The sequence below is a fragment of the Palaemon carinicauda genome, chromosome 3, assembly GCF_036898095.1.
Source record: "Palaemon carinicauda isolate YSFRI2023 chromosome 3, ASM3689809v2, whole genome shotgun sequence".
NCBI classification, from domain to species: domain Eukaryota; kingdom Metazoa; phylum Arthropoda; class Malacostraca; order Decapoda; family Palaemonidae; genus Palaemon; species Palaemon carinicauda.
This window is the reverse complement of record NC_090727.1, coordinates 181,045,027-181,069,160: the sequence shown is the minus strand read 5'-3', so window position 1 is coordinate 181,069,160 and position 24,134 is coordinate 181,045,027. Positions and strand designations below refer to the sequence as shown.

Genomic DNA, 24,134 nt, shown 5'->3' with positions numbered 1-24,134 from the left:
TCGTCAATCCATCGTCTTCTCTTACTTTCACGGCTTCGTTTGTAATCTACAGGGACCGCAATATGATATTTTTAATGTCCATCTATTATCTGTAATTTTCATTATATGTCCTACCCATGTCCATTTCTTTTTTTACATGTTAGAATATCCTCTACTTTAGTAAGGTCTCGTACCCATGTTGCTCTTTTTTTCTGTCTCTCGGTGTTATTCCCATCGTTATTCTTTCCTTCGATCTTTGAGTTGTAACTAGCTTATGTACTAATAATCTTATACTTTAGTAAGGCTGCAAGTTTCCGATGCATAAGTTGAAGAGAAAGTGGTATTTCACATTCATAATCTCATTTCGTTTACCAACCAATGAACCAGATGTCCAAACATTGAGAGAGAGAGAGAGAGAGAGAGAGAGAGAGAGAGAGAGAGAGAGAGAGGGAAAGAGAGAGAGAGAGATTGATTTGAGGTTTTCTGGCATCCTGACATCGTTTATTGTAAAAATAAAAAAATAAAACTAATATTCAATTAAAACCATAAAAGCAAAGGTGTCATTCTAAAAGTTAAATATCTTTCAGAAGACCTGCTTCTGAAATAAAGCTAAAAATACCACTAGCATACTAGGACACATCATGTACAAGAATCTTGGCAAGGATGAAGCGGCCATCCTTACCTCGAGACTCAAACAGATATCTATTTCTTTTACTATTATATGTGGGGCATTCGGTCAACAAATGCCTCCCTGTCAATGGTACCAAACAGTCGTCGCAATATGGTTGATGTTGGCCAGCCAGCAAAAACTCGTGTGTCATCCCAGTGTGATCAATGCGGACACGATAAAGAGTAGTCTCCCACTTTCGGGGCATCCCGTTATACCTCCAAGGGGATATAACATTACTTATTTCTTTCATCTTATTTTGAAGTAAACCATCCCAATGCCATTGCCGATTATTATTAATAAAACTCTTAATAAAAAAATCATTACTGAGAGAGAGAGAGAGAGAGAGAGAGAGAGAGAGAGAGAGAGAGAGAGAGAGAGAGAGAGAGAGAGAGAGAGAGAGAGAGAGAGAGTAAAAATACGACTAATATAATGCACCAAACCATTATTATGTCTATAATACCACGTCTGATATACATAATTAGATTTCACACGCAAATACCATTTCATAACAATAGATAATCGCCCTCTCTACTGTCTACTTGCTACTTAAAGCTTCAATTCTTTTTTAGCAACGTTGCAGAGGTTACTTTTACCGGTTTTTGACAACTTGCTACTTACTACTTCTTACTTACATTGCTGAGTTCTGTTCCAGCAGCATTGACGGAGGAAGTACCATGTCCACCAGCTTCTTCATAGCTGACATCAGCAAGTCTGGGCGGAGGTGTCTCGCCAAGAGCACCTCTTGAGATGCCTGCAGAAGTTTCAGAAAGAGAAGAAGAAGTTATAGTTTTTGTCAAGGGTTTGCAGGAAAGAAATTAATTACTTCACGTTTTTTAGAGGAAGACTTCCACATAAAGGTATTTGGAACAATATATATATATATATATATATATATATATATATATATATATATATATATATATATATATAACCATCATCATCATCATCATCAGCTGTTGATAGTCCACTGCAGGACTGCAGGCCAGGGGCCTCAAACATGTCCTTCCAATCGAGTCTGCTTATGGTCTTTCTATGCCACTCTAATTTTGTCAATCTATTATATGTTATGTCCATGTCCATTTCTTTTACTTAAATGTTGTTAGAATATCCTCTACTTTAGTTTGTTCTCGTATCCATGTTGCTCATTTTCTGTCTTTTAGTGTTATTCCTATCATTATGCTTTCCTTAGCTCTTAAGTTGTACCCAGCTTATGTTCTACGGCTTTAGTAGAGCTCCAAGTTTCTGATGCATAAGTTGATATTGTTAGGACAATTTGATTGAATACTTTTCTTATTCGCGAGAGAGCCTTTTTAATTTTCTTAATCTCATGTTGTTTACCAAAAGCTCTCCAGCCCATGCTTATCCTTATTTCAATTTCGGTCTCGTGTACTTAGTACAGACAGTAAGTGTTTTCCAAAGGCCTGAGACAGAAATTAAAAGGATAATTATGAAAATTAAAATGCCACTTTCTCTAAAAAAGAAAAGTTTTTAATCAGATGGCCTTACAAGTATTGATTTATGCATCAGAAACTTGAAGCCTTACTAAAGCCTTAGAGCATAAGCTGTGAAAAGAATAATGAAGGGACTAATGCTAAGCGACAGAAAAAGAACATAGAGAGCGAACTAAAGTGGAAGATATTCTAACATGTAAGAAAAAGAAATATTTGTGGGTAGGACATATAATGAGAATGACAGATAGTAGATGGACATTAATCATAACAGAATGAGTCCCTATAAAATTGCAAACGAAGCAAGGCAAGGAAGAGAAGACGATGGATTGACGAGCTAAGAAAATTTGCCGATGTAGACTGGCGTAGAAAGACCATAAACAGACGAGAGTGGAAGAGCATGTCTAAGGTCTTTGTCCGGCACTGGACTAGTTATGCTTGATGATGATGTTATGATTATATATACATATATATGTATGTATATATATATATATATATATATATATATATATATATATATATATATATATATATATAAATTCATATATGTGTATATATATATATATATATATATATATATATACAGAGAGAGAGAGAGAGAGAGAGAGAGAGAGAGAGAGAGAGAGAGAGAGAGAGAATTGCCAAGTATCAAATCATGCTGTGAATGCAAGCTGTAAATGTTAACTTACTTTCTTGAATTCCTCCTCAACACAGAAGAGATGAGAAGGCGACGGAGCATCATCCTCTGCTTCCAGCCATTTCAGCAGGTGACATCCAACCTCCTCTTCTGACAATCCCTCAGATACAGGCAAAGGGAAGAGACTCGAACAGCCGCTGGTTAGCCTCTCAAAGACTCTCTTTACCTATTCAGAGAAAATTGAGGTAGTCAGGTTTTTCTATTATGGATTCTATGTTGTCAGTTGCCGAAGTTCTTATATTAATTTTGCAAAGTAAGATTTCTGCTCTTCCTTCTACTGTTCTCTTGTGGCCGAGATAAAAGAAAAGAAAAAAAAAAGCCATGAAGATGACTACCCCGTCGGTCCCATATTATTATTAAAAGGGAAGAGATTAATCAGATGGGTCAATAAAATTTGGGAGGTAAAATACATATATTAGAAGTAATACATGAAATAATATAGAATAAATATATAGAAAATATACAATAAAAATAGTTATTTATTATATAAAAATCTGTGATAAATGATATTTTTTATAAAACCTTTCTTAAAAATCTTAAAATCTTAGAAAGAGAAATTCTGTCCGATAAAGAGTAAAAAAAAAAAAAAATCCTACCAAAACATAAATATCGCTCTATTGAAAAACTCCCAATTGCTCACAATTTATTGTATGGTTAAAAAAGTGTCAAACTTACTGCATCTATATTCTTAAAGAAATATTAAAGCAAAAGAAAACTAGAAAAATAGTCAGAGTGCAGACCTCCACCACGGCAGCTTATTTCTCGAAACCAGCGTTCCTTAAGGTTAATTGGGCCGACCTTTTGCTCGACCTTGACCTTGACCTTTGACCTAGAAATTTAATCACTCCCACGTATCAGCATAAGAATTAATCCATGAAAGTTTCACTACTCTATGTGTAAAATTGTGGCTAGGAAGTTGTTCACAAACAACAGACAGACGGACAAACAGGGACAAAAAAAAAACCTCCTTCCAACTTCGTTAACAAGGGTAATAAGGGCAGTTTGGAATAACATACCAATGAAATGGCCTTTGCAGGTCACTAACTTCCACCTTGCCTGAGCAAATGACTTTTCAAAAAGGGAGGAGGATCCCCTTTGAGAAAATTGTCGGAAAACTACATTTATAACTTAGTGAGTATCCTACTAACAAAGATGTAAACATAAACTAAAATAAAGTAAGAATCAACCAGTTAATGAACAATAAGCATTTAATAAACAGGTCCCGAAAAAATCAAGGTCTGCACTTTAGAAAACTAGGAGCATTACTCTGTCAATCATTGGGCATAAATGAAATAATAAAAGATACCTTATCGTCACAATCGTTGGGCATCCAAGCAAGACCAAATTCCTCTTGTTCTTGTTCATCTTCTGAGTCATCTTCCTCAATTTCTTCCTCTTCCTCTTCCTCTTCTGCGCCCTCTTCACCGATATCCTTTTCCTCTTCCTCTTCTTTAGCGATATCCTCCTCCTTCATCTCTTCTTCCCCTTCCTCTTCCTCTCTTTCCGTTGCGGATTCGTCTTCTTCTTTCTGTTGAATTTCTTCCTTCTCCTCCACCTTCTTTTTGGCTTTCCACCAAATGTCCCTTCCTCTGTCCAGTGGAATCAAGAAGGACGTGACGTAATCTTCACCGAGATTCTCCGTGTCGAGGTTAGCAAGTGCTAAGCAAGTGCATACGGGCAATCTGTGCTTCAGGTGAAGTCTGGTGTCTAGGAGCTCCATCACGGTGGCAGACGCAGCTTCATGCAGCTCTTGCTTTTGCTTTCCCTCGTCAGTTTCTGAATCAGAGTCATTTCTACGTGATTATTGCATAATGGGATAAATTTCTAATTCTATGATACTCAGATGTTGTCAGAACTCAAATTCAATTTCAGGGGTGACTTTACGCTTAAAAATTCTTCTTTTTAAACAAAATATAATAGGCTCTTAACAAAGAGTAATCATATGCCGCAAGAAATTAAACCACTACTAAATCGTAAGTTGAATTCAGCGTATCAGTAAATCCATCTTTATATGAATAGGAAATCAACAGTAATGAGTAATAAACAATACAAAGTTATCAAGAAATCGAACATGCAATTGAATTTAGAAAATAACCAAGACTAGCATGAAATAAAAGACTTGAATAAGGTATGAATTTAAATTCAATGAAGGATTAAACACGGAAGCAAATCTAAGACTCCTTAATTACATTGTTTCCTTTCCTCACTGAGCTATTTTCCCTGTTGGAGCCTGTGGGCTTATAGTATTTTGCTTTCTCAACTAGGGCTGTAGCTTAGCAAGTAATAATAATAATAATAATAATAATAATAATAATAATAATAATAATAATAATAATAATAATCATAATAATGGGAATTTAAGCAAACAATGAAAGAGATGAACCAACAGACAAACCTTTGCCTAGGTCTTCTCCATCACAGACTGATAACTTCGACACCTTGTGGGCGAGGTTCTCCAACAGAAGGCTGATTGGAACAGAGTAACTGGCGTTCAAGGGTGAAACCAGGTGAGTCACCTGGTACAGACGTGTGATGTACCGCGACGCCCTCAGGTATTTCTCTGACACTTGGCAGGTGACGTCCTTTAGATGCGTCTCTGTATCGGTTACTTTCGTCATCGCCTGCAGTTGCAAGTTGATGTTTGTGAAAATGATGCTGTTGTGATTATCGTTTCTATCTAATTCGTAGCCATCGTTATTTAGAATCAGTTGTAAAATTGTAAGTATTATCTGTCTACTACTACTGCCATTATCACCACAACTGCTAGTACAAAGAAAGATAATGAAAATAACAATTAAGATAATAATGATAGAACTAAGATGATCATCACCATAATCTTCTTTTTTAAAACTATTGTAATTCAGAATTTCTTATGCATCTGTAAAAAAAGGGCACCCTTACTCCCAAAATGTTTTAAAAATACCAATGTTGATTTTAATGTTCAAACCAATGTATATAAAACTGTTTCATACCATTGCTTACAAGTCTTAAGTTTTCATTATCGTACACCTTGCAACCAACTATTAAGAAATCGGACATTTAAGTTGATATGCAGGTTTCCAGGCTATAATAATAATAATAATAATAATAATAATAATAATATTTCACCCTGAAATTATTGCAATTATGATAATTATTTTGATTATCTAGTGGCGACGTTGTTGATCCAATTGCATTCTTCGGGGATATGAAACTGATGAGAAAATGTAAAAAGTGAACCATGAAATGGTTATTCAGTGAAAATAGTATTGGGATAGGCAACACAGCGTCTTAAAGTACTTAAAAGCCGAATGCAACGAAAGTCAAGGGAATTCTACAATAGGAGCAGAGGAAATGTTTAATCATGGCCCACCTAACCATTACGTTAATAAACAAATAAATTTATAAATTTATCAGTAAATAAATATATAGATAAACAGCCTATTGAAAACGACCCTGCATAGCAATCTGTTGGAATAGAGTTCGAGATCCGATTAAGCTCGATAGTTTCTAGAAATGTTTGCAACCTCACCATTCTTGTGAGCTATGGATGGATTGCTCGGGGGAGCTTATATGTCTACCCATTGAGTCATCAGCAACCATTCCCTGGCCTTCCCTGGACTTAGCTTGGTTGGCGAAAGGGTTTGGGTGCTCATCATATGTATATAAGGTCAGTTCCTAAGGCATTGTCCTATGCATTGCCTCTAACAATCATGATCAACCTTTAAACCTATAAACTATAACAAAGCAAAATGACCCAACATATGTATATTGTATCTTTATTCTTCTCAAAATCTAACTGAATTCGATCGCAACCTTTTGAGACGTCATGTGGAGAAACAAACAAACAGACAAACAAGATGGCCATTCACCTCATTCAGAACCCTGACGAGGTTCGTAAAACCCTCGAGCTCTTTCGTATCGGTGATTTTCTTCGAGTTGATAAAAGTCTTGATGAGGTCCTCTTCCGCCTTTTCGTTCTTCGCCTGGGCCTCGGCAACGTTCCTAACTGACTTTTGGACTTTTTCCTCTAGGCTCGGAGAGTGCCACTTCAAAATGGCTCTCAGAAACTGGTGAACTGCTCCCTGGTAAAGGTAAGCCAAAGATGAATAAGGACTACGCCTAACAGAATGCTGCAAAATATTCATCTTGTAGTCATACCTTAGATATTTCAGGTGTGGCAACACGTTATCAGGAAAGTCAAGGAAGTCCTTAGAATTATTATTCAACACATAACCTGATTAAAAAGAGCTTCGAATTACTCACTTACTAGATAGATTGCAAAATTTAAATCCTTTCGACTTAAGGAGAAAAAAAAAATTAAAATAAGCTTGGGACATCATTCACTTAATTCTCTGAAGAAATTACACAAAATCAAACTCATAAAAGTAAACTCTGCTATTCTTCAGACATCTAAGAATCTTTAGCAAGGTCCCCACCTTATAATCCAAGGTGAGATTTAGGAGGGTGTGAGTTGAGCAAAGAGGACAATAAAATTCCGAACACTCCCCGTCCATGATGACTATGATTTTAGCTTTCCTCTTCTCTTTTCTGTCTTCTTCCTCATTTCCTGGAAAGTAGAGGAGAAATTAAAGGTTAAAGGTTAAAGGCGTCTGGTTTCAGTTCCAGTTTCATCAGAATAGATGATCACCAGAACGTCAGCCAGGCAAGCCGAACGCCCCACTGTGGTGTCCAACCACAGCCGTGGCTTCCCCAATAAACAGCTTAAGCTCCCGGTCGCAGGCGGGTATCGATCTGCTGCCCAACGAATGCTAGGCGAACACATTACTACTGAACTAGAAAATATCAATGAATTAGTCCCAAAGAAAATCAAGACTTGTTTCTCAGAGTACAATCAAAGATGACTGCTATAATAGAGTGATACCTTTCCCGAGATAGGTTTCGCTTCCTTTGACCAGCTCATGTGCCCTGGAGTGAGGTGCCCACAAATAGATCAGTCTATTTTCTCCCCTATCCAGCCTGTCCTTTACTTCCTCCTTCCATCTGTCCGTTTCCGTGCCTATCCACACTCCTCCACTCAGGTACTCTTCAACCTGAGGTAGATGAGTAATCAAAATGACTAACCAATGAAAACATTCTCTAGGGTTATGATCAACATATTCTCATGTCAGGGATTTGTTATTGAGGTAGAATCCTCTTTATTTTGATAGTTTAACTTGATACTTTCTTATCTACTAAAATATCAATCATGGAGACTGATCACATATGGTGCAAAGTATAGTTTTCAATTTAGCATGGTATAGAAAGACAATTTACCAAGTGATGAGGGTCCCGAAGCAGTAGGCACCCCAAGGATGCAGCGTAATGGTCAACAAATGCTTGTACGTCTTGCTGCAAATCTCCTGGTTTTGAGACTAACCTGAAAGTATATCGAATCGCAACGGTTGAATTCAAATATATTTATGATATAAGCAAAAATATTCATTTTCAGTATACTACTCAGTTACGTACATCGTTCTATTCCTTTGTGTTTCAGCTGTTTCCCTGAAAAAAGAACAATTGTTCAAAATAAAAAAAAAGTTTCTTTCAAGTTTATAAAGCTCTGAGACGTCTGGTGGCAGCAGACCAGGAGTTATCCCTGAACCTTACCGTCGTGAGCTCAGCACTTAGCCATACAAATATATCAATTCAAGAAAAAATAGAAAACAAGTTTGAAAGCTTGACCAATGCTACACAGAAGAAGAAGAAGAAGAAGAAGAAGAAGAAGAAGAAAAAGAAGAAGAAAAAGAAGGAGAAGAAGAAGAAGAGAGATCCGCCGAAAGAACATACTTCAAGGAATCCGTTTTTTCAATTGGCTGCTTCAGAAGACCCCGCCCAACCAGGTCTTTTTCCCACTTCTCAATGAAATTCTGTCTTTCGACAGGCGTCAGGTCAGTCAAGTAGACTACACAGGCTGCTTTTAAAAGAGACTGACCCGTGACTTGCTCTAGAAGTAATTGCTGCTTTTCAATTGCCTCTCCCCATCTGCAACATAGAAGGCAAAGGACCATATACATCTATTAAGTTATACTACCTGTATAGATCATTTGGCATTTTTAGTATTTATTACAAAATCCCTTGATCTTGACAGAATGGCATGACTCTGACGAACACCTTCAAAACAAGTAACTTGGTATACAGGCTCGTCAGCAATGCATCAGATCTAACTACACTAACTGCACCAATTAGTTTCGTCTTGCACACGTTCTCGTGGGACTCGAATATCAAAATCCGTTTTTTACTTAGTGTAATCTTTCATTTAACTTTTAAATTATCTACCAAATCAGCAACAATCTTCCCTTCAACTTTTTTTAAACTGTGTGCATTCTCTCATTCAACACCTCCCACTATACCAGCATCCTTCAATTCTTAAAATATCAACATCGATCAGGGGAGAAGAGGTCTCACCTGTGCGCATGCGCCTTAAGCTCGTTGATGACAGCCAGCACTCTTTCAAGTTCCTCCTCCACATCCATTTTCCTGCCCTTCAGCGAGATCATCTTGCCCTCCTCCTTCTTCGTGGTGGCGTTGAGGGTTGTGATGTCCTCCTTCAGCCCCCGTATAAGACGCTCTTTGGTGGCTATCTCTACCTGTAGCTATGGGTCGTGTGGGGAAAATCTTCAAGTTATTGTTTATTACTATATATATATATATATATATATATATATATATATATATGTGTGTGTGTGTGTGTGTGTGTGTGTGTGTGTTTTATATATATATATACATATATATATGTGTGTGTGTTTTACACACACATATATATATATATATATATATATATATATATACATATACATATAGATAGATAGATAGATAGATAGATATAGATATCGATAGATTGATGAATAGATCAGTGCTAGCACCAACTGGTGTGCTGATGGTAGTGGTGATGTTGATATAATAATCATCCTGATAATTATTATTACTCTCATTACTACACCCATATAATCATTACTACTCTGTCTGCTTCATATAAGGAAATAATGCTCACGAATTATGTTTCTAACCACAAAATATCTTCAATTAAATCTACACCACATACCCCAAAAAGAAAACATTGTGATCTAATGTAAATAAATTAAAAGCAAACTCACTGGAAAAGACTTTTGATAAAACGTTTGATTTATCTTTAATGATACTTTCTCACAAAATTTCAGCCACACTTCATGTGCGTTGTACTGCTTATACACTACATTTCCCAAGGTTACATGTAAGCTTTACAAGGAAAGGAAATTTTATGCATTTTGTGCTAAGGACAGTCAATACTAGGCCACGGAGGCCTGCCTCTGACTGGACCACATCTGACTCGAGCTGTTGTTAGTACCGTAAATGTCATTCGGGATATTACTGTATGTATCATATTATATACTCCTGACAAAAAAATGCAAATCTAGGAAATTTGAGAATTTGGGCTCTGACAGAAATGAAAATGCGATGTAGTTCTGGCAGAAATGCGCATGACAGAAAAGAGGCAAATTAAAAGGACCTAAAATTAGACGATATTTGCGTTTTGACAGGAAAGAAGAAAAAACAATGGAGAAAGCTAAATAATCCTCGCCAGTTCACTATAGTCCTTGAGAGCTTCCGAAGAGAGAGAGAGAGAGAGAGAGAGAGAGAGAGAGAGAGAGAGAGAGAGAGAGAGAGAGAGAGAGAGAGAGAGAATGCGTACCTGCTTGCTGTTGTCTTTCAAGGCTTCGACTCTGGCTTGACGCGGCTGTATATCCTCATGGTGCCGATGCCAGTAGAAGATGAGTGTGCGCATATACGTTAGCAAGACACCTCCGATGTCACTCACGCGAGCCATGTGATCATTGCTCATCTTGATTTGCTGTAGGGATAATCAGACAAGAAAGGGTCGTTTAATACTCAGTTCTCTCTATGTTAAAACCATCTCAAAATACTCATAACTTCTCCTCTAAAATGCACGTGGAAAATATAAAGCAATTGGTAAATTAGAGTAAAAGTGAATCACTTGGTTTGTTTCTGTAGATATTTTCTTGGCTTTCCTTCGAGGATCAGTAATATTAGCTCTCTGAATATCTATGCTTTGAAGGTTTGCAGTAAAATCAGTAGTTCATCAACTAATTAAATATCATGCTAGTCCTACTCTTTAGCCCATTATTAGCATGAAGCATTGAATGTACACATTTTAGTTAATAATAATAAGAAAAATCACAATAAATTTACTATTGTCCTACTACACGTCTTAATGATATATTTTCCTCTCGCATATGATGATATGATCAAAGATTAGAAAAAGTTTCTATTTATAAAGGATTCCTCGTATCAGTACCTGTTGCATGTGCCACGAAGAACACCCAGGCAATTACAAACACTAATATCAACTTAAAGTTTCACTGTATAAGAATTCCTTTGAACGCTCATGTTACCATGCCAACTAATTAGAAACCAGTTTTGTCAAAATGGTACTTGAACTCCATAATTTACCAGTTTTTAACTGCCATCACTAACCTTAATGGAATACTTAAACCTAAAATTAATCAAGTCAAAAACTGAGATTACTAAAATTTAAAAGTGATCAGTCGCAAACAGGTGGTAGATAACAGCAATCTCAAGCTTTTCTGTGTTAGTACCACAATTTTAATCAGACCAAACAAAGACTGATGCAACTAACCTCAAGTCTCATTTTAAAGTAACTAAAAATTATAATTGTCCAGAGTGGACCAACTAGTCCAGACGAGACAGGAAATTGGGCAGCACCGGTCTCAGCATTTTTTTAGGGAAGCCAATTTTTTTTTTTTTTTGAGAAGAGGATTAATTTTATTTTGAGAGGAGGGGTAAATTTAAAAATAAAAGAGGAGAGTAATTTTTTTTTTCTTTTTTTGAGAGGAATGGATGGTCTATATCGTAAAAACGAATACTATCATGACAAACCTCAAGTTTCTCATTGAGGACACTGATCTGGGTTGAGTTGAGGCCAGGCACGCAGACGGCCGCCAATTTCTTGCAGAAGGTGTTGTCGTGCGTGGCGTGCTTCACAGCCTTCATGGACATGTCAGTGGCTCCCAGCAGGAAGACGGAGCACTCAAACAGGACCTGGAGGGCCGAGAGGGGCGCTCGAGCTCTGGAATCACGAAGACAGACGAACTATATAAGATAAAAGTTTCTCTTTCGGTTTGTTCTGTAACTTTTGACTTTCCTTAGCGGGTTTGGATTTTAATGAATTAATGCTTACTTTAATCTTGGATTTACTTTTGTCAGTATTGTAGGTGAATGTTTATTTTAATGTTGTTACTGTACTTAAAATATTCTATTTTTTCCTTGTTTCCTTTCCTCACTGGGCTATTTTCCCTGTTGGGACCCCTAGGCTCATATCATCCTGTTTTTGCAACTAAGATTGTAGGTTAACAAGTAATAATAATAATAATAATGATAATAATAATAATAATAATATTAATAATAATAATAATAATAACAATAATAATAATAATAATACGGTAGCATTGGGTAGATGGTATGGGAGGTGATGATACTATTATCATTAATTTAAATTGGACTAGCGTCACCAAATGCTAATGCTCCACAATTTGTTATTTAAGCTTTCTCTGTGTTTTCTATCATATTGAAATACCGATTATGGGAACTAGTTGGATTCTTAAGCTATTAATGGACATATAAATAAACCAATAGAAATAAATTCACCAAATCCAAAAGTTAGGACCAATCGTTTTTCACTTTAAAATGTTCTCGTATTAAACAAGACGAATTCAAGAAGGTTGAAAATAAAACCAAAATAGTAATGGGATTATAATAAAAATGATGATAAAGAATTTTTTTTACATCTAATTCTATTTTGTTAATTATTGATTTGCCGGTCTCTGGCCTTCAGTCTTATCCTTTATCAATTTTCACAAATTTTATATATCAATAATAATAATAATAATAATAATAATAATAATAATAATAATAATAATAATAATAATAATAATAATAATAATAATAACAGTGAGGTATTATAAAAACTCGTGGTTTAACTACAGTGAATGTACCAAAACGATTCCTAAGTTAATAAATGAGGTTTATGTTAAGATGTGTAATTTTTGAGTAAAATTTGTTTACTGACAATGTTAGAGAAAAAGTGGAATGTATTAAAAAATGTTTATATAGTAGTGTGAAGTATTTTATCAAAATTTTTATTGTCAGTGTATTTACAGCAAGAGTTATTTACATTAATTTTATTATCTTTATTTTTAGCATAAACATGACGTAACATCAGTCCTATGTGATGTGTGATACTTAATCTTAATGCATTGCACAAAGCTGGAAAATGTTTTAGAATATATTGTATTCTTACGCATAAGTTAGATTTTATGTGCCACAAATAGACGATATTTTAAACAAATTAGATGCAATCTTCAAATCAATTTCAATCTTTTGGTGCAGGATTATAAATCGTTTAAGAAATGTAGAATGTTAGAAATGCGTCATAAGACTGGAATGGAAACAAAAGTAAATTTCAAATTGAAATGTTACTTCGAATGTTATTCACAGTAACGTCATTACTCTGCTGCAATCAGGGCAGACATAACATGATTACTAGTTTCTGACTGGACTGATCCATTCCATCTTGATTTTGAACCTACATGCATCAAATAATTAAAATGTTTTATAACGAATTGTGTGCATAAGTGCAGTGTTTAGTTCTGAGTGAATATGTGCAAAATCCTTTATATAGAAAAATAACCCTGTTTACATGATTACTTATGTAAGTAAAAGACTGTTCTCTTTTGGGTAAGTTCAGGATTTCTCTTGAAAATCAATCGAAGTTTCAAAGAATTGGTGAGAGAGAGAGAGAGAGAGAGAGAGAGAGAGAGAGAGAGAGAGAGAGAGAGAGAGAGAGAAGCGGCATGGGGAGAAAGTAAAGTTAGAAGTACATTGAGTGAAAAAAGGCCGTAAACACGAAAAATTAGAGAGAGAGAGAGCACCAAAATAGGATTCTTTCACCTTACAGCGAAAGAATGTCTAACTCTAAAGTAACTTTGACTTATTCTTGAAATAGGTGAACATGGCCACTTAAAAATAGTTAAAACTTTATAAAAAAAACTTCTATCAGAAAATAGATTTTTTACTTATGCTCTAGGAAATAGCTCTGAAAATTCCTTCAGGACAAGCTTGTAATAATCCTAGAATTTTCAAAATTATCTAAAATTAGTTAAAGTATTGTTTCACTAACATTTCTAATACCAAATTTTCCATATAGAATATAATTTCTTTGAATATAAATCAATATGACCATGTGCTTCAAGATATAGTTCTAACAATTATATCTCAATATAAGTATATCACAAACATTTTAATTGCAATCACATGATACGAATTTAACTGTTATATTTCGTGCTTTAAAAGTGGTGTGAAATATTCAGGCATTCCATCGTGGGTACATGCTGGTGTTATAATCTTTATAAATAGAAAAAACAAGATATTTATGGTGAAATCCAACCAACAGAACAATTATAAAAAAAGACAGTTGAAATAATATTATTCATCCCGTGCAAATTCAGGCACATCACACTAATAACACCAACAAACGAAAAAAGGACTTGTATTTAAAGACGGACAATATATTGACATAAACAGAACGTGATCAGAACAAAGACAGAATCAAAGACATAAATAAAAAAAAGTATTAAAGTGTTTCTATCATGTTTGTGAGAAACAGAGGAGATAGATGGAGAAAAGGAGAGATATCTGAATTGCAAAATGCTTGTCTGTGTCGTAGGACACGGTTCGTGGTCACCAGAACTGACATTCGGAACACTTTTGTCTTCCGAAGATCAGGGACGCCTGCGCCTGGCATGCGCTCTCTGCAAAAGATGGCATTAGATATGTTACGCCTGAAGCCTGGTCAGGTTCATTGGTTTGTTAGTTATGGGTACTTGAGGAGAAACAAATGAGTACGATTAGATTTTATGAGAAGTAAGAGAAGAATTAGTTTTTAGCAAAGAATATTCCTTAATATTAGGCTTAGTAGCTGTAAATATAAATATGCACATAATTACTTTATGAACACAGATGAACATGCATGACCACGCACATAAACACATATACATACATAAACACACACACACACACACATATATATATATATATATATATATATATATAAACACATATATATATATATATATATATATATATATATATATATACATACATATATATATATATATATATATATATATATATATACATACATATATATATATATATATATATATATATATATATATATATCATCACCATATATATATATATATATATATATATATATATATATATATATATATATATATATATATATATATATATATATATATATATATATATATATATATTTATATATCACATTTAAACGTGTTTTTTTTCATATTTCAAATAAGCCATATATCTTAATACATTAATATCAGGATTCTCTTACCGACCTCGTGATCAGAGTCTCGAGGCGAAATCACTCAAAGACAATGGCATCTGAGAGGCCCAAAAACTTACTTATTTCTTACCAGTTCCCCATAACTTGGATGCACTTATCACTATAAGTATTGAATCTACATTGAAAACAAGATAATGAAAAGAAACGTCCGCTACTCTTGTGTTATTCGAACCCATGTGTTTTAATCCTGAGTGTGATTAACGTCAAACACTCTACCCACAGTATATGGGTTCGAATCCATTTTGGGAAAGAGGTTTTTTTCATTTATTCTTCCTCAGGATCCTAAGCTTATAGTGATAAGCGTATCCTTAAAGGATAGCCATCATACATACAAACATATGCGTTTGTATACAAACACACACCCCTATTTATACTATCACACACATATGTATAAAGTCCACAGGAAACAGGAAAGTGAAAGACCAGGTATCAAGCGCTTTCGTATAATATGTAGTCATCACTTCTTCGGTGACCTGTAGGAGTGTACTTAATACGTGAATTCGCTTGGTACCTAGTCTTCCACTTTCCTGTTTCCTTTGGGTTCTATACTTGAATATTTGTCCCATGCAGCTTTGTGACTGATATTACAAAATATACTTTATTCAGAATATGCAATACGTTCGAAATCATCTTTTTTTTTTCTTTTATCAAACATCAATATCCCAAGGCTAATGTACTGCTGAGGGCCAAATGAAATAAGATATAAGCTTGGACTTACAAGACCTTCCTTATGCGCTGCATATCCAACTGCGACAGTTCGGCTGTGATCTCTACCAGAGGCGCTTTCGTTTCCTCAATGTACTCGGCCACTTCTCCGCGAAGCTCCTCGTAGGATCTCTCCACAGCGCCCACCTCGCACTTCAACTCAGCCACTGTGCCCTCCAAGTCTACGATGCTGGCTTCCTCTGCGGGCGGGAGATCCGTGAATGAAGGTTAGTTATAGTAAGGGCGTGGGAAATTATAGGTCTGGCTCGATTATGAGTAGGATAGAAACGAGTCAGTTACCCGATTCAGATGGTAGTGTAGAATTTAGAGAGCTAAAAAGAGTGGTTTTCAGGAGAGAGAGAGAGAGAGAGAGAGAGAGAGAGAGAGAGAGAGAGAGAGAGAGAGAGAGAGAGAGAGAGAGAGAGAGAGAGAATGTTTAATTTACCTAATAGCATTAGGCTTAATCTTCCGTTGTACTTCCATTAAGCAGGATATTATCACACTTGTTTATTCATTTCATATATTAGCTACACCACAATTTGACACCCCTCTGGCATAATGTAGTCAAACCATGATATCAACATAAAACTGACTGCTACTTTGATTAAAATTTCACAGAACTGGTATTATTTGCAACATATTTAATTGAACTGGTGGTACGTTATTAACGTTCTTTATCATACCAGGTCAATTGATAGTATGGCCATTGGTCTGACAACTCAGGCCACTTGCTGAAAACAAGATCTGAGCCTTTATCTTAACTAGAAGCTAGATCTTGAATAATTTCTATGGTGTTGATTAAGTACTTCAGAAGGTTAAGTACCAAGGCAAACTCTGCCCCTTGCACGTGAACATTCACGAAAATACTATCATTGCTCTAGATGTTTTAGTAGAATTGCATTATCCATCAATAATAGTAAACGAATGTGAATCTGAACATTCTGAAGTCAGGTGATGTTGAATTTGAATTACAAAAGGTCAAAGGTCTTGGTGTCATTTTGAAGGCCATGTCTTTTTTCATCTTTGAATAATGGGAATCGAGGTTTTATCTCTACTTGTTTGAGAGTTATAACCCTCTGAAATTCGGCGACCTTGAAAATTCGACCCCCTTGAACTTTGAACCTACTAATCTTCAAAACTATGCACTTTCACTATTTTGATAAACAGAATTATATTTTCTTTACGAAAAAATGAAGATTTTGGTTCGTGTTTCAAGTAAATAGGATAATGTTTGATAGAGTTATAATAAAAAAGTTTCTGATTTTTCGGGTCAGTGACCCTAATCTTGGACCACGTGAGGTCAAAAATTCAATGTGGTCTATTGTGTGTCATAGTGTAACTCTCCTGAATTTTTCAAGTAAATCAGTTCATTGGTTTTTCATTAAAGTGCGTAAAAGGAAAATAAAAATAGTAATAAAAACTTGTATTATGAAGTCAATTAGAAACGATGAAACATGACTCCCAAATCCACTCTAGGGGCATAAGATGACAACTTTAACTGAAATAGTCTTAGATTAAGGATGAAATGGATAATACCACAATAAGAAACCCGAATGCAGATTGTGGACACGCATTGCTTTCGATGAAATGGCTGTTCTTGTATAAACGACCTAACTACATTATCGTATTACGTTTTAACTTTATAAAATGAAATGTTACTACAGTAGTTTTTTATCATAGTTTTCTATATCTTAGATTCTAAAACTGGAAAAAAAAACAATTAACAAAATTTTCTAATATTATTGGTTATTTGCAACTTGAGTTAGAAAAGAGCATTGGGTTTCCCTCTCCTTCGAATTCTGATCTTAAAATATAAATGACATCCGGGCATTACTCACTCTCTTCTAATTTCTCAGAAATCTCTTTGATGTTAATCTCAGCCTCCGAGATGGACGTCTCTAAGTTGGTGTGTGTGTCCCTTAGACTTTTGACGTGATTCTCCAGGTCTGCCACTCTGCTCACGGCCTTCTCCAGGTCACTTAACTTTAAAAGAGAAGGAGGAAAGGAGATGATCAGACTTACGTTGCCATAGAAATGACCCTGAAGATTCTCATTTGTATAAAAAAATGCCAGTAAAAATCAAACCAAATTCACTGACCAAATTTAAGAGCAAAAAGGCTTGGTACTGATGCGTCAAAACTGAAAATAATCAACTTTGCTTAAAACAAAATATATAAATTTTCTAGTAATCCTCCACGGTCCTTCATTATCTGCTTTACACTGAGAATTCCCCTTTCCTTAATAATCTCATAATTAATGACTTAAGTAATCACATTCCGTTAAAGGATCTTCCTTTTGCTTTCAAAAGAAATCTTAATTACCCTCCATTTAAAATAACTTTTAAAAAATCACCCATCCTTCTCAACTGCTTAAGAAATCAACATTGTTTTTCAATGATCTTAGTAACCACGTACAGTGGACAGAGCCTCGTCCTTCCGTTTAGACAAAAGACTTCCGAAGACGTCAATCAACTCGGTCATTGAAGTCACGGAAGGCATCCTGTTGAACCTCGGTGTTGGTGACGTCATTCCTCTGGTGATGCCCGGAGACGAAATGAGGCTCCTTCGAGACTTCGAAGAGTCATCGCTGCAGTAGGACAGGTGGAGCTGAGCCACGAAGTCCGCGATTTCCTCTTGGTTCCTCAGGGATTCGTCTTTGATGACGTCCACCTGTTGCGAGGGATTTATCTATGCATTACCTTTGCAGGAAGGATTGTTGCAAGATTGCGCAATATAAGTTGCTGAATTGTTTGTAATTATGAAAAAAGGGTGTTTTCAGTTAACATGTATGAAACTATTTTCTTACTTGTAAGTCACGATTCTGCATTAATCTCTCTCTCTCTCTCTCTCTCTCTCTCTCTCTCTCTCTCTCTCTCTCTCTCTCTCTTAGCTTAATATATATATATATATATATATATATATATATATATATATATATATATATATATATATATATATATATGTGTGTGTGTGTGTGTGTGTGTGTGTATGTATAAAATTAATATAATTCATACATAAACATCATTTCCACAAAACAACCAAATGGTTTGACAGATAACCGAACAGTATTCCTAAGAATTGATCTCACCCTCGATATCCGATCCTTGACAAATTCGTAATGTTGTTGCAGGGTGTGTGCCGGTAAACACACAACACGACCGTGATTCATCACGGAACTCAGTTGGAATACCAGCGGGAAAGTCTCTTCTTTGCAACTGCACACCACGATTATCCTGCGGATTGATTCAATTCAATGAGGTATGTCGTAGGACGTAGATGATGTAAATGAGTACTTAACTCGCAGGTGTTATAGTGATGGGTTTAATACTGATAATGGATATTAGTTACTGATTAATGAATAAGTATATGCATTTCGTCTATCTTTTTCAGTTTGTTTATGGGTGAAGAAAAGACACGTCACTATCTCAACTGCAAATAATTACATTTTGATCTGTGTTAATTAAGAAATGTTACGCTGTTATTGTTCAAGTTTTATGTGCATTCAATTTATAAATTACAACGAATATATTAATTATGGTACATAGGAATATCAAATATATTGAAAATTTTCATAAAAAACCATTCATTACTTTTGAAAGATAGTTCTTGGAAAAATGAAATGATACCAACAAGAATCAATCTGCGATGGAGTTAACTATACGTTGCCCTTTAGGAAGAAATATTCATCAAAATAGAAACGAAAATATCATATAAAGGCTAATTCCATGAAATCCTAATCTAAAACTTTCAGTGCATATAAATATTGTGAATTGAATGGTTTTAAGGTATCTACAACACAGTTTGCTTATTATTATTATTATTATTATTATTATTATTATTATTATTATTATTATTATTATTACTTGCTAAGCTACAACTCTAGTTGGAAAAGCAGAATGCTATAAGCCCGAGGGCTTCAACAGGGTAAATAGGCCAGTGAGGAAAGGAAATAAGGAAACTACAAAAAAAGTAATAAACAATTAACATAAAATAATTTAAGAACTGTAACAACATTAAAATAAATATTTCATATATAAACTCTAAAAACTTAAAAAAAAAAAAAAAAAAAAAAACAAGAGGAAGAGAAATATCTCATAGTGTGACTGAGTGTACCCTCAAGCAAGAGAACTCTACCCCAAGACAGTGGAAGACCATGGAACAGAGGCTACGGCACTATCCAATATTACTCACTTCTCTTTCTTGGTGTTTGTTTCTCTTGTTGCGTTTAAGACAGCCTTGCAGATATCTGGGAATAGGAAACATGATTTTTATTTCAGAATGGCGAATACATATCTTGGCAGGAAGGGTAAAGTACTGAAATAAGGAATTCTAATGGATGAAATTGACAAACTGGTATGTAGCAAACGACATGCAATTTAATGCGACACCTCCAAAAATAAGAAAAATAAAATTAAGAAAAAAAATGACGTCTCTTACCCTGATCACGCATAAGGGATGCAGGTACCAAGATCAAAGATGGCGTCTCATCATTTCCCTTCCGGTCAGTTGACCTGGAATCCTCAGAGCCGACGCCTGGAGCAGCCGGGTCTATCAGTTCCAGAACTTGGTCGGCTAATTCACCTGTCTTCAGCGTCATACCTGAGTTTTAGCGTTAGTGTTTCGTTATGCCTTGAACAACTGGTCTCAAATGATGATTGGAACTGTGTTATTAAATGTATTCATTTACAGAGTTCATTTAATCGAATACTAAACGTATATTACCCCTGATAAAGGTGTCTTTGGATGTAAATTTCTTTTACTTTAGATTTCTATCATAAAATACTTTGCTAAATTTCTTTATCATGAATGTGTCTTCTAATGTCAGCTCATTTTTTTTCATATCTATGCACTAGAATAAGTTTATATAATTTATCCCTTATGAAAGTGAGTTTGGTTTCAAAGCATATCTTATTACCAAGAAGTTTAATGAATAAAAACTTCATTTACTATGAAATTAAAAAAAGAAATCTGTCTGAGAGGTGTCTTCTGCTTAAAGATTTTGACTTTCGTCATCAACAGACCCTAAATAAAAATATCTCTTTAATAAATAGCAAATCAAATAGAATTTTTATCTCGCAAAGGTTTTCGATTTATTTCTTATCTTTTCCCTTTTTTTTAATATTTTTCCCTATAGAGCCCAAGCCAAAAATGGTAGAGAAACAGTGGCCTTCATCTTCATCTTTCCTTTCATTAATATAATCAGAAATTTGTCTATATTTTCTTCTTTATCATAGTAGAGCTTCTGCCTAATTTCATGTTTTAGAAATTACAGTGTTTGCCGGTGTTCGTAAAAAAAACCGAATGATTTAATGATAAATTATCATGAATAATTAATTTCTAAACGCACACACACACACACATATGTATATATATATATATATATATATATATATATATATATATATATATATATATATATATATATATATATATGTATATATATATTTATATATATATATATATATGTATGTATATATATATATATATATATATATATATATATATATATATATATATATATATAAATATTTATATATATATACATATATTGGAAGCTTTAGAACATAATCTAATTACTATTGAAAGAGTTGTGGAAAGAATGATAGGAATAACACTTTCTCTCTCTCTCTCTCTCTCTCTCTCTCTCTCTCTCTCTCTCTCTCTCTCTCTCTCTCTCTCTCTCTCTCTCTCTCTTTTTTACCGACGTATGTAGCAGCCAGAGAAAGAGTGATTTCCTTGTCCCTCGTCAGGGGTCCTACGAGGAGAAGGAAAGGAGCCTGGTGCGTCCCCAGGGGCGTCGTTAGAGAGCGTAGGGCGTCGACGATGATTGCAATTCCCAGCCCAATTCCAGCGTGCCCTTTGGAAGTTTCGAATACGCCGTCTGCTTGTAGAGTCTTGAAGATGAGGATGAATCGATGATTTAATGATTGTGTGGAATTGACTGATTTCTTGATTTTACTGCCGTTACTTCATTAAACGTCATATAAATTGGGATTATATAGTTTTGCATAATATTATTGCTGGAAGAATTTAAAAAAAAAATATTTAAGTTTTCTTATCATACTACCATCTAGAGGTGGAATTTTAATTGATCAGTTCAAAACTGAAGGAAAATGACCTCGTTTAAAAAATACCTATATCATCGAAACTAAAAATATAGTTTTTTACGGTAAGCAAAGACATTGGATAACTTTCTTATCGCATCTATTGGTTTAACGGAGTCCGGAGGTATGCACACGTGACGAATCCCTTTTCACCCTTTATCTCCCGTGATGACACAATGCCATCCAACTATTCACTTTCACGATGCAGACAAATGATAAGAGAAGATAATTATCTTCTCAATCCTTACCTCCCTAATTTTCTTTGCAGCGTCGTCAGCGGTGACATACTTCGGCAGGACGGATACATCTTCGCCTTTTTCCATTCCCAGGGGCCACAGAGGGACCGGGAATGTAGATGGCACCTCTCCCACGATGTCCATTCCCTCCTCGGCTATGCAACACTGAATCTCATGCCATGCTTTGTCTTTTCTCTATGGGGAGTCAACAAATCGAGGGGAAAGAGGGAGAATGAGTATCAGTGATGAAAAAGCGTAATGCATAAATATAATTTGAATAAATACAAAATATGAAATACATGAATGTGATGCTTGGATTACTGCAAATGCCCAGAAAGATGAAATGAATGAAAGATATTTGGGAAAGAATATAAAGATCAGTATATGTAAGAATAAGCATGAAATGGGATATTGTAAAAAGATGGAAAAAATATAACTATATGTGAAATTCAAACGCTGATATTGTCATATTAATCAATATGAAAGGGATAAGAAATTAAAAAAAATCCATGCAAGCTGATTAGTAAAAGCAGTGAGATCACAAGTTCACAATTACATAACATTTCTGGTATCTATCCGATAAAATCCCTAACTCGGGTGTGACGTAGAACGGTCAAATGTTAAATATAAAGATGATATTGCTTTGATATCATAAGGTTATAAGTTAAAGACTTCAAAATAATATTGATTCAAGCATCAAGATCTTTTTGCTGTTCAAAATCTAATTGGCTTGATATATTTCGTTGTCCTTGTCCGATGACAATCTGATGGTCAGGTTACTGTGTTTGGGTATAGAGGGGCAAGTTCCCTTACCATTTAGGGGTCAAGTCTAGATAAAAAATGTGGATTAAGCGTAGTGTAAGAAATTCTGAAGTGAGTGTGTGGCAGCAGTTGATATCATTTCAACAGGACTTAGAATTTGAAGAGAATGGAAATGGGTTGCTATAGGTCTACAACATGTCTTTTGCAACAGAACTTAGAAGACTGACCACAAATGGAAATGTATCACAATAGGTAATGTTACAACAGGTCTTAAAGGTCTGATACAATATGCAGTGGTACACAACAAGTCACATTGCAACAGGCCTTAGGAGTGTGATACCAACACCATTTGATCACTATGGTTCCCTTTACAACCGAGCAAATTGACTCACTCTCTGGGAATGAAGGTTGTTCAAGAACTCCGATGTGACTGAGTGAAGCCAGATGTTGAGGATAAGCGCGCCAGACATATCGGAGGAGGACACTACTTGCTGGGAGTGAAAGACACGCCTGAGGGCAGCTGAAATGTACCACTTGATGACTTGCTTATTTGGAGGGATGAAAGGCTCCTTCCTCAAGGAAAAACTTGTAGAAAGTCTCTGAAAGTATTTGCATTACGGCTCAGCCATGTCAGGACTCTTGGTCTGCTCTGCTCTGACCACAGAAGGTGTCATCAGAATAGCTTTCGGCAACTTAAAGATCGCTAGTATTAACCCTTGGCAACAGCTATTTAAAAAAAACAGGACATTTTTACGATTCAATACAAATATTCTATAATTTTATGGCAAAAGCAAGGAATTTGAGAACTAAAAATCTTAATAATACTGGGAAATATTTTTATTGATATTTACTCTGAACTTTAAGTATGAAGGCCGAATATCTTATTGATTAATTATTGGACCTTAAGGACAGCGTTGCTCTTGGAAGACAGTACAAGGAGACATCTTATATACAATTTCTTTTAGCAAGCAGTTTTAACTATCAATTTGTAGCTTTAATGAAAGATAGCAAAGCTTATTACCTGAGCAACAGCCTCCGTCATCGATACTATTGTAGACACGACCTGACTTTGGAGAGAGCTGATTGGAGTAAGAGCCGAAG

General features: G+C 35.1%; 1 protein-coding gene across 1 annotated transcript in view; it reads right to left on the bottom strand.

Annotated features, from left to right (window-relative positions):
• The window catches only part of LOC137635606 (dynein axonemal heavy chain 10-like), a 145,886-nt gene that overhangs the window by 12,632 nt on the left and 109,120 nt on the right, over positions 1 to 24,134 (bottom strand). The window contains 19 exon segments of the mRNA XM_068368067.1: positions 1,282 to 1,400; positions 2,787 to 2,960; positions 4,101 to 4,570; positions 5,190 to 5,415; positions 6,646 to 6,858; positions 7,213 to 7,343; positions 7,659 to 7,827; positions 8,051 to 8,153; positions 8,564 to 8,758; positions 9,182 to 9,369; positions 10,446 to 10,604; positions 11,672 to 11,861; positions 15,946 to 16,132; positions 17,771 to 17,915; positions 18,347 to 18,601; positions 20,123 to 20,245; positions 20,397 to 20,530; positions 21,633 to 21,825; positions 24,055 to 24,134. The exon segment at positions 24,055 to 24,134 is cut by the window's right edge and continues 123 nt beyond it. Of these exon segments, the coding sequence (XP_068224168.1) occupies positions 1,282 to 1,400; positions 2,787 to 2,960; positions 4,101 to 4,570; positions 5,190 to 5,415; positions 6,646 to 6,858; positions 7,213 to 7,343; positions 7,659 to 7,827; positions 8,051 to 8,153; positions 8,564 to 8,758; positions 9,182 to 9,369; positions 10,446 to 10,604; positions 11,672 to 11,861; positions 15,946 to 16,132; positions 17,771 to 17,915; positions 18,347 to 18,601; positions 20,123 to 20,245; positions 20,397 to 20,530; positions 21,633 to 21,825; positions 24,055 to 24,134 (3,454 nt within the window).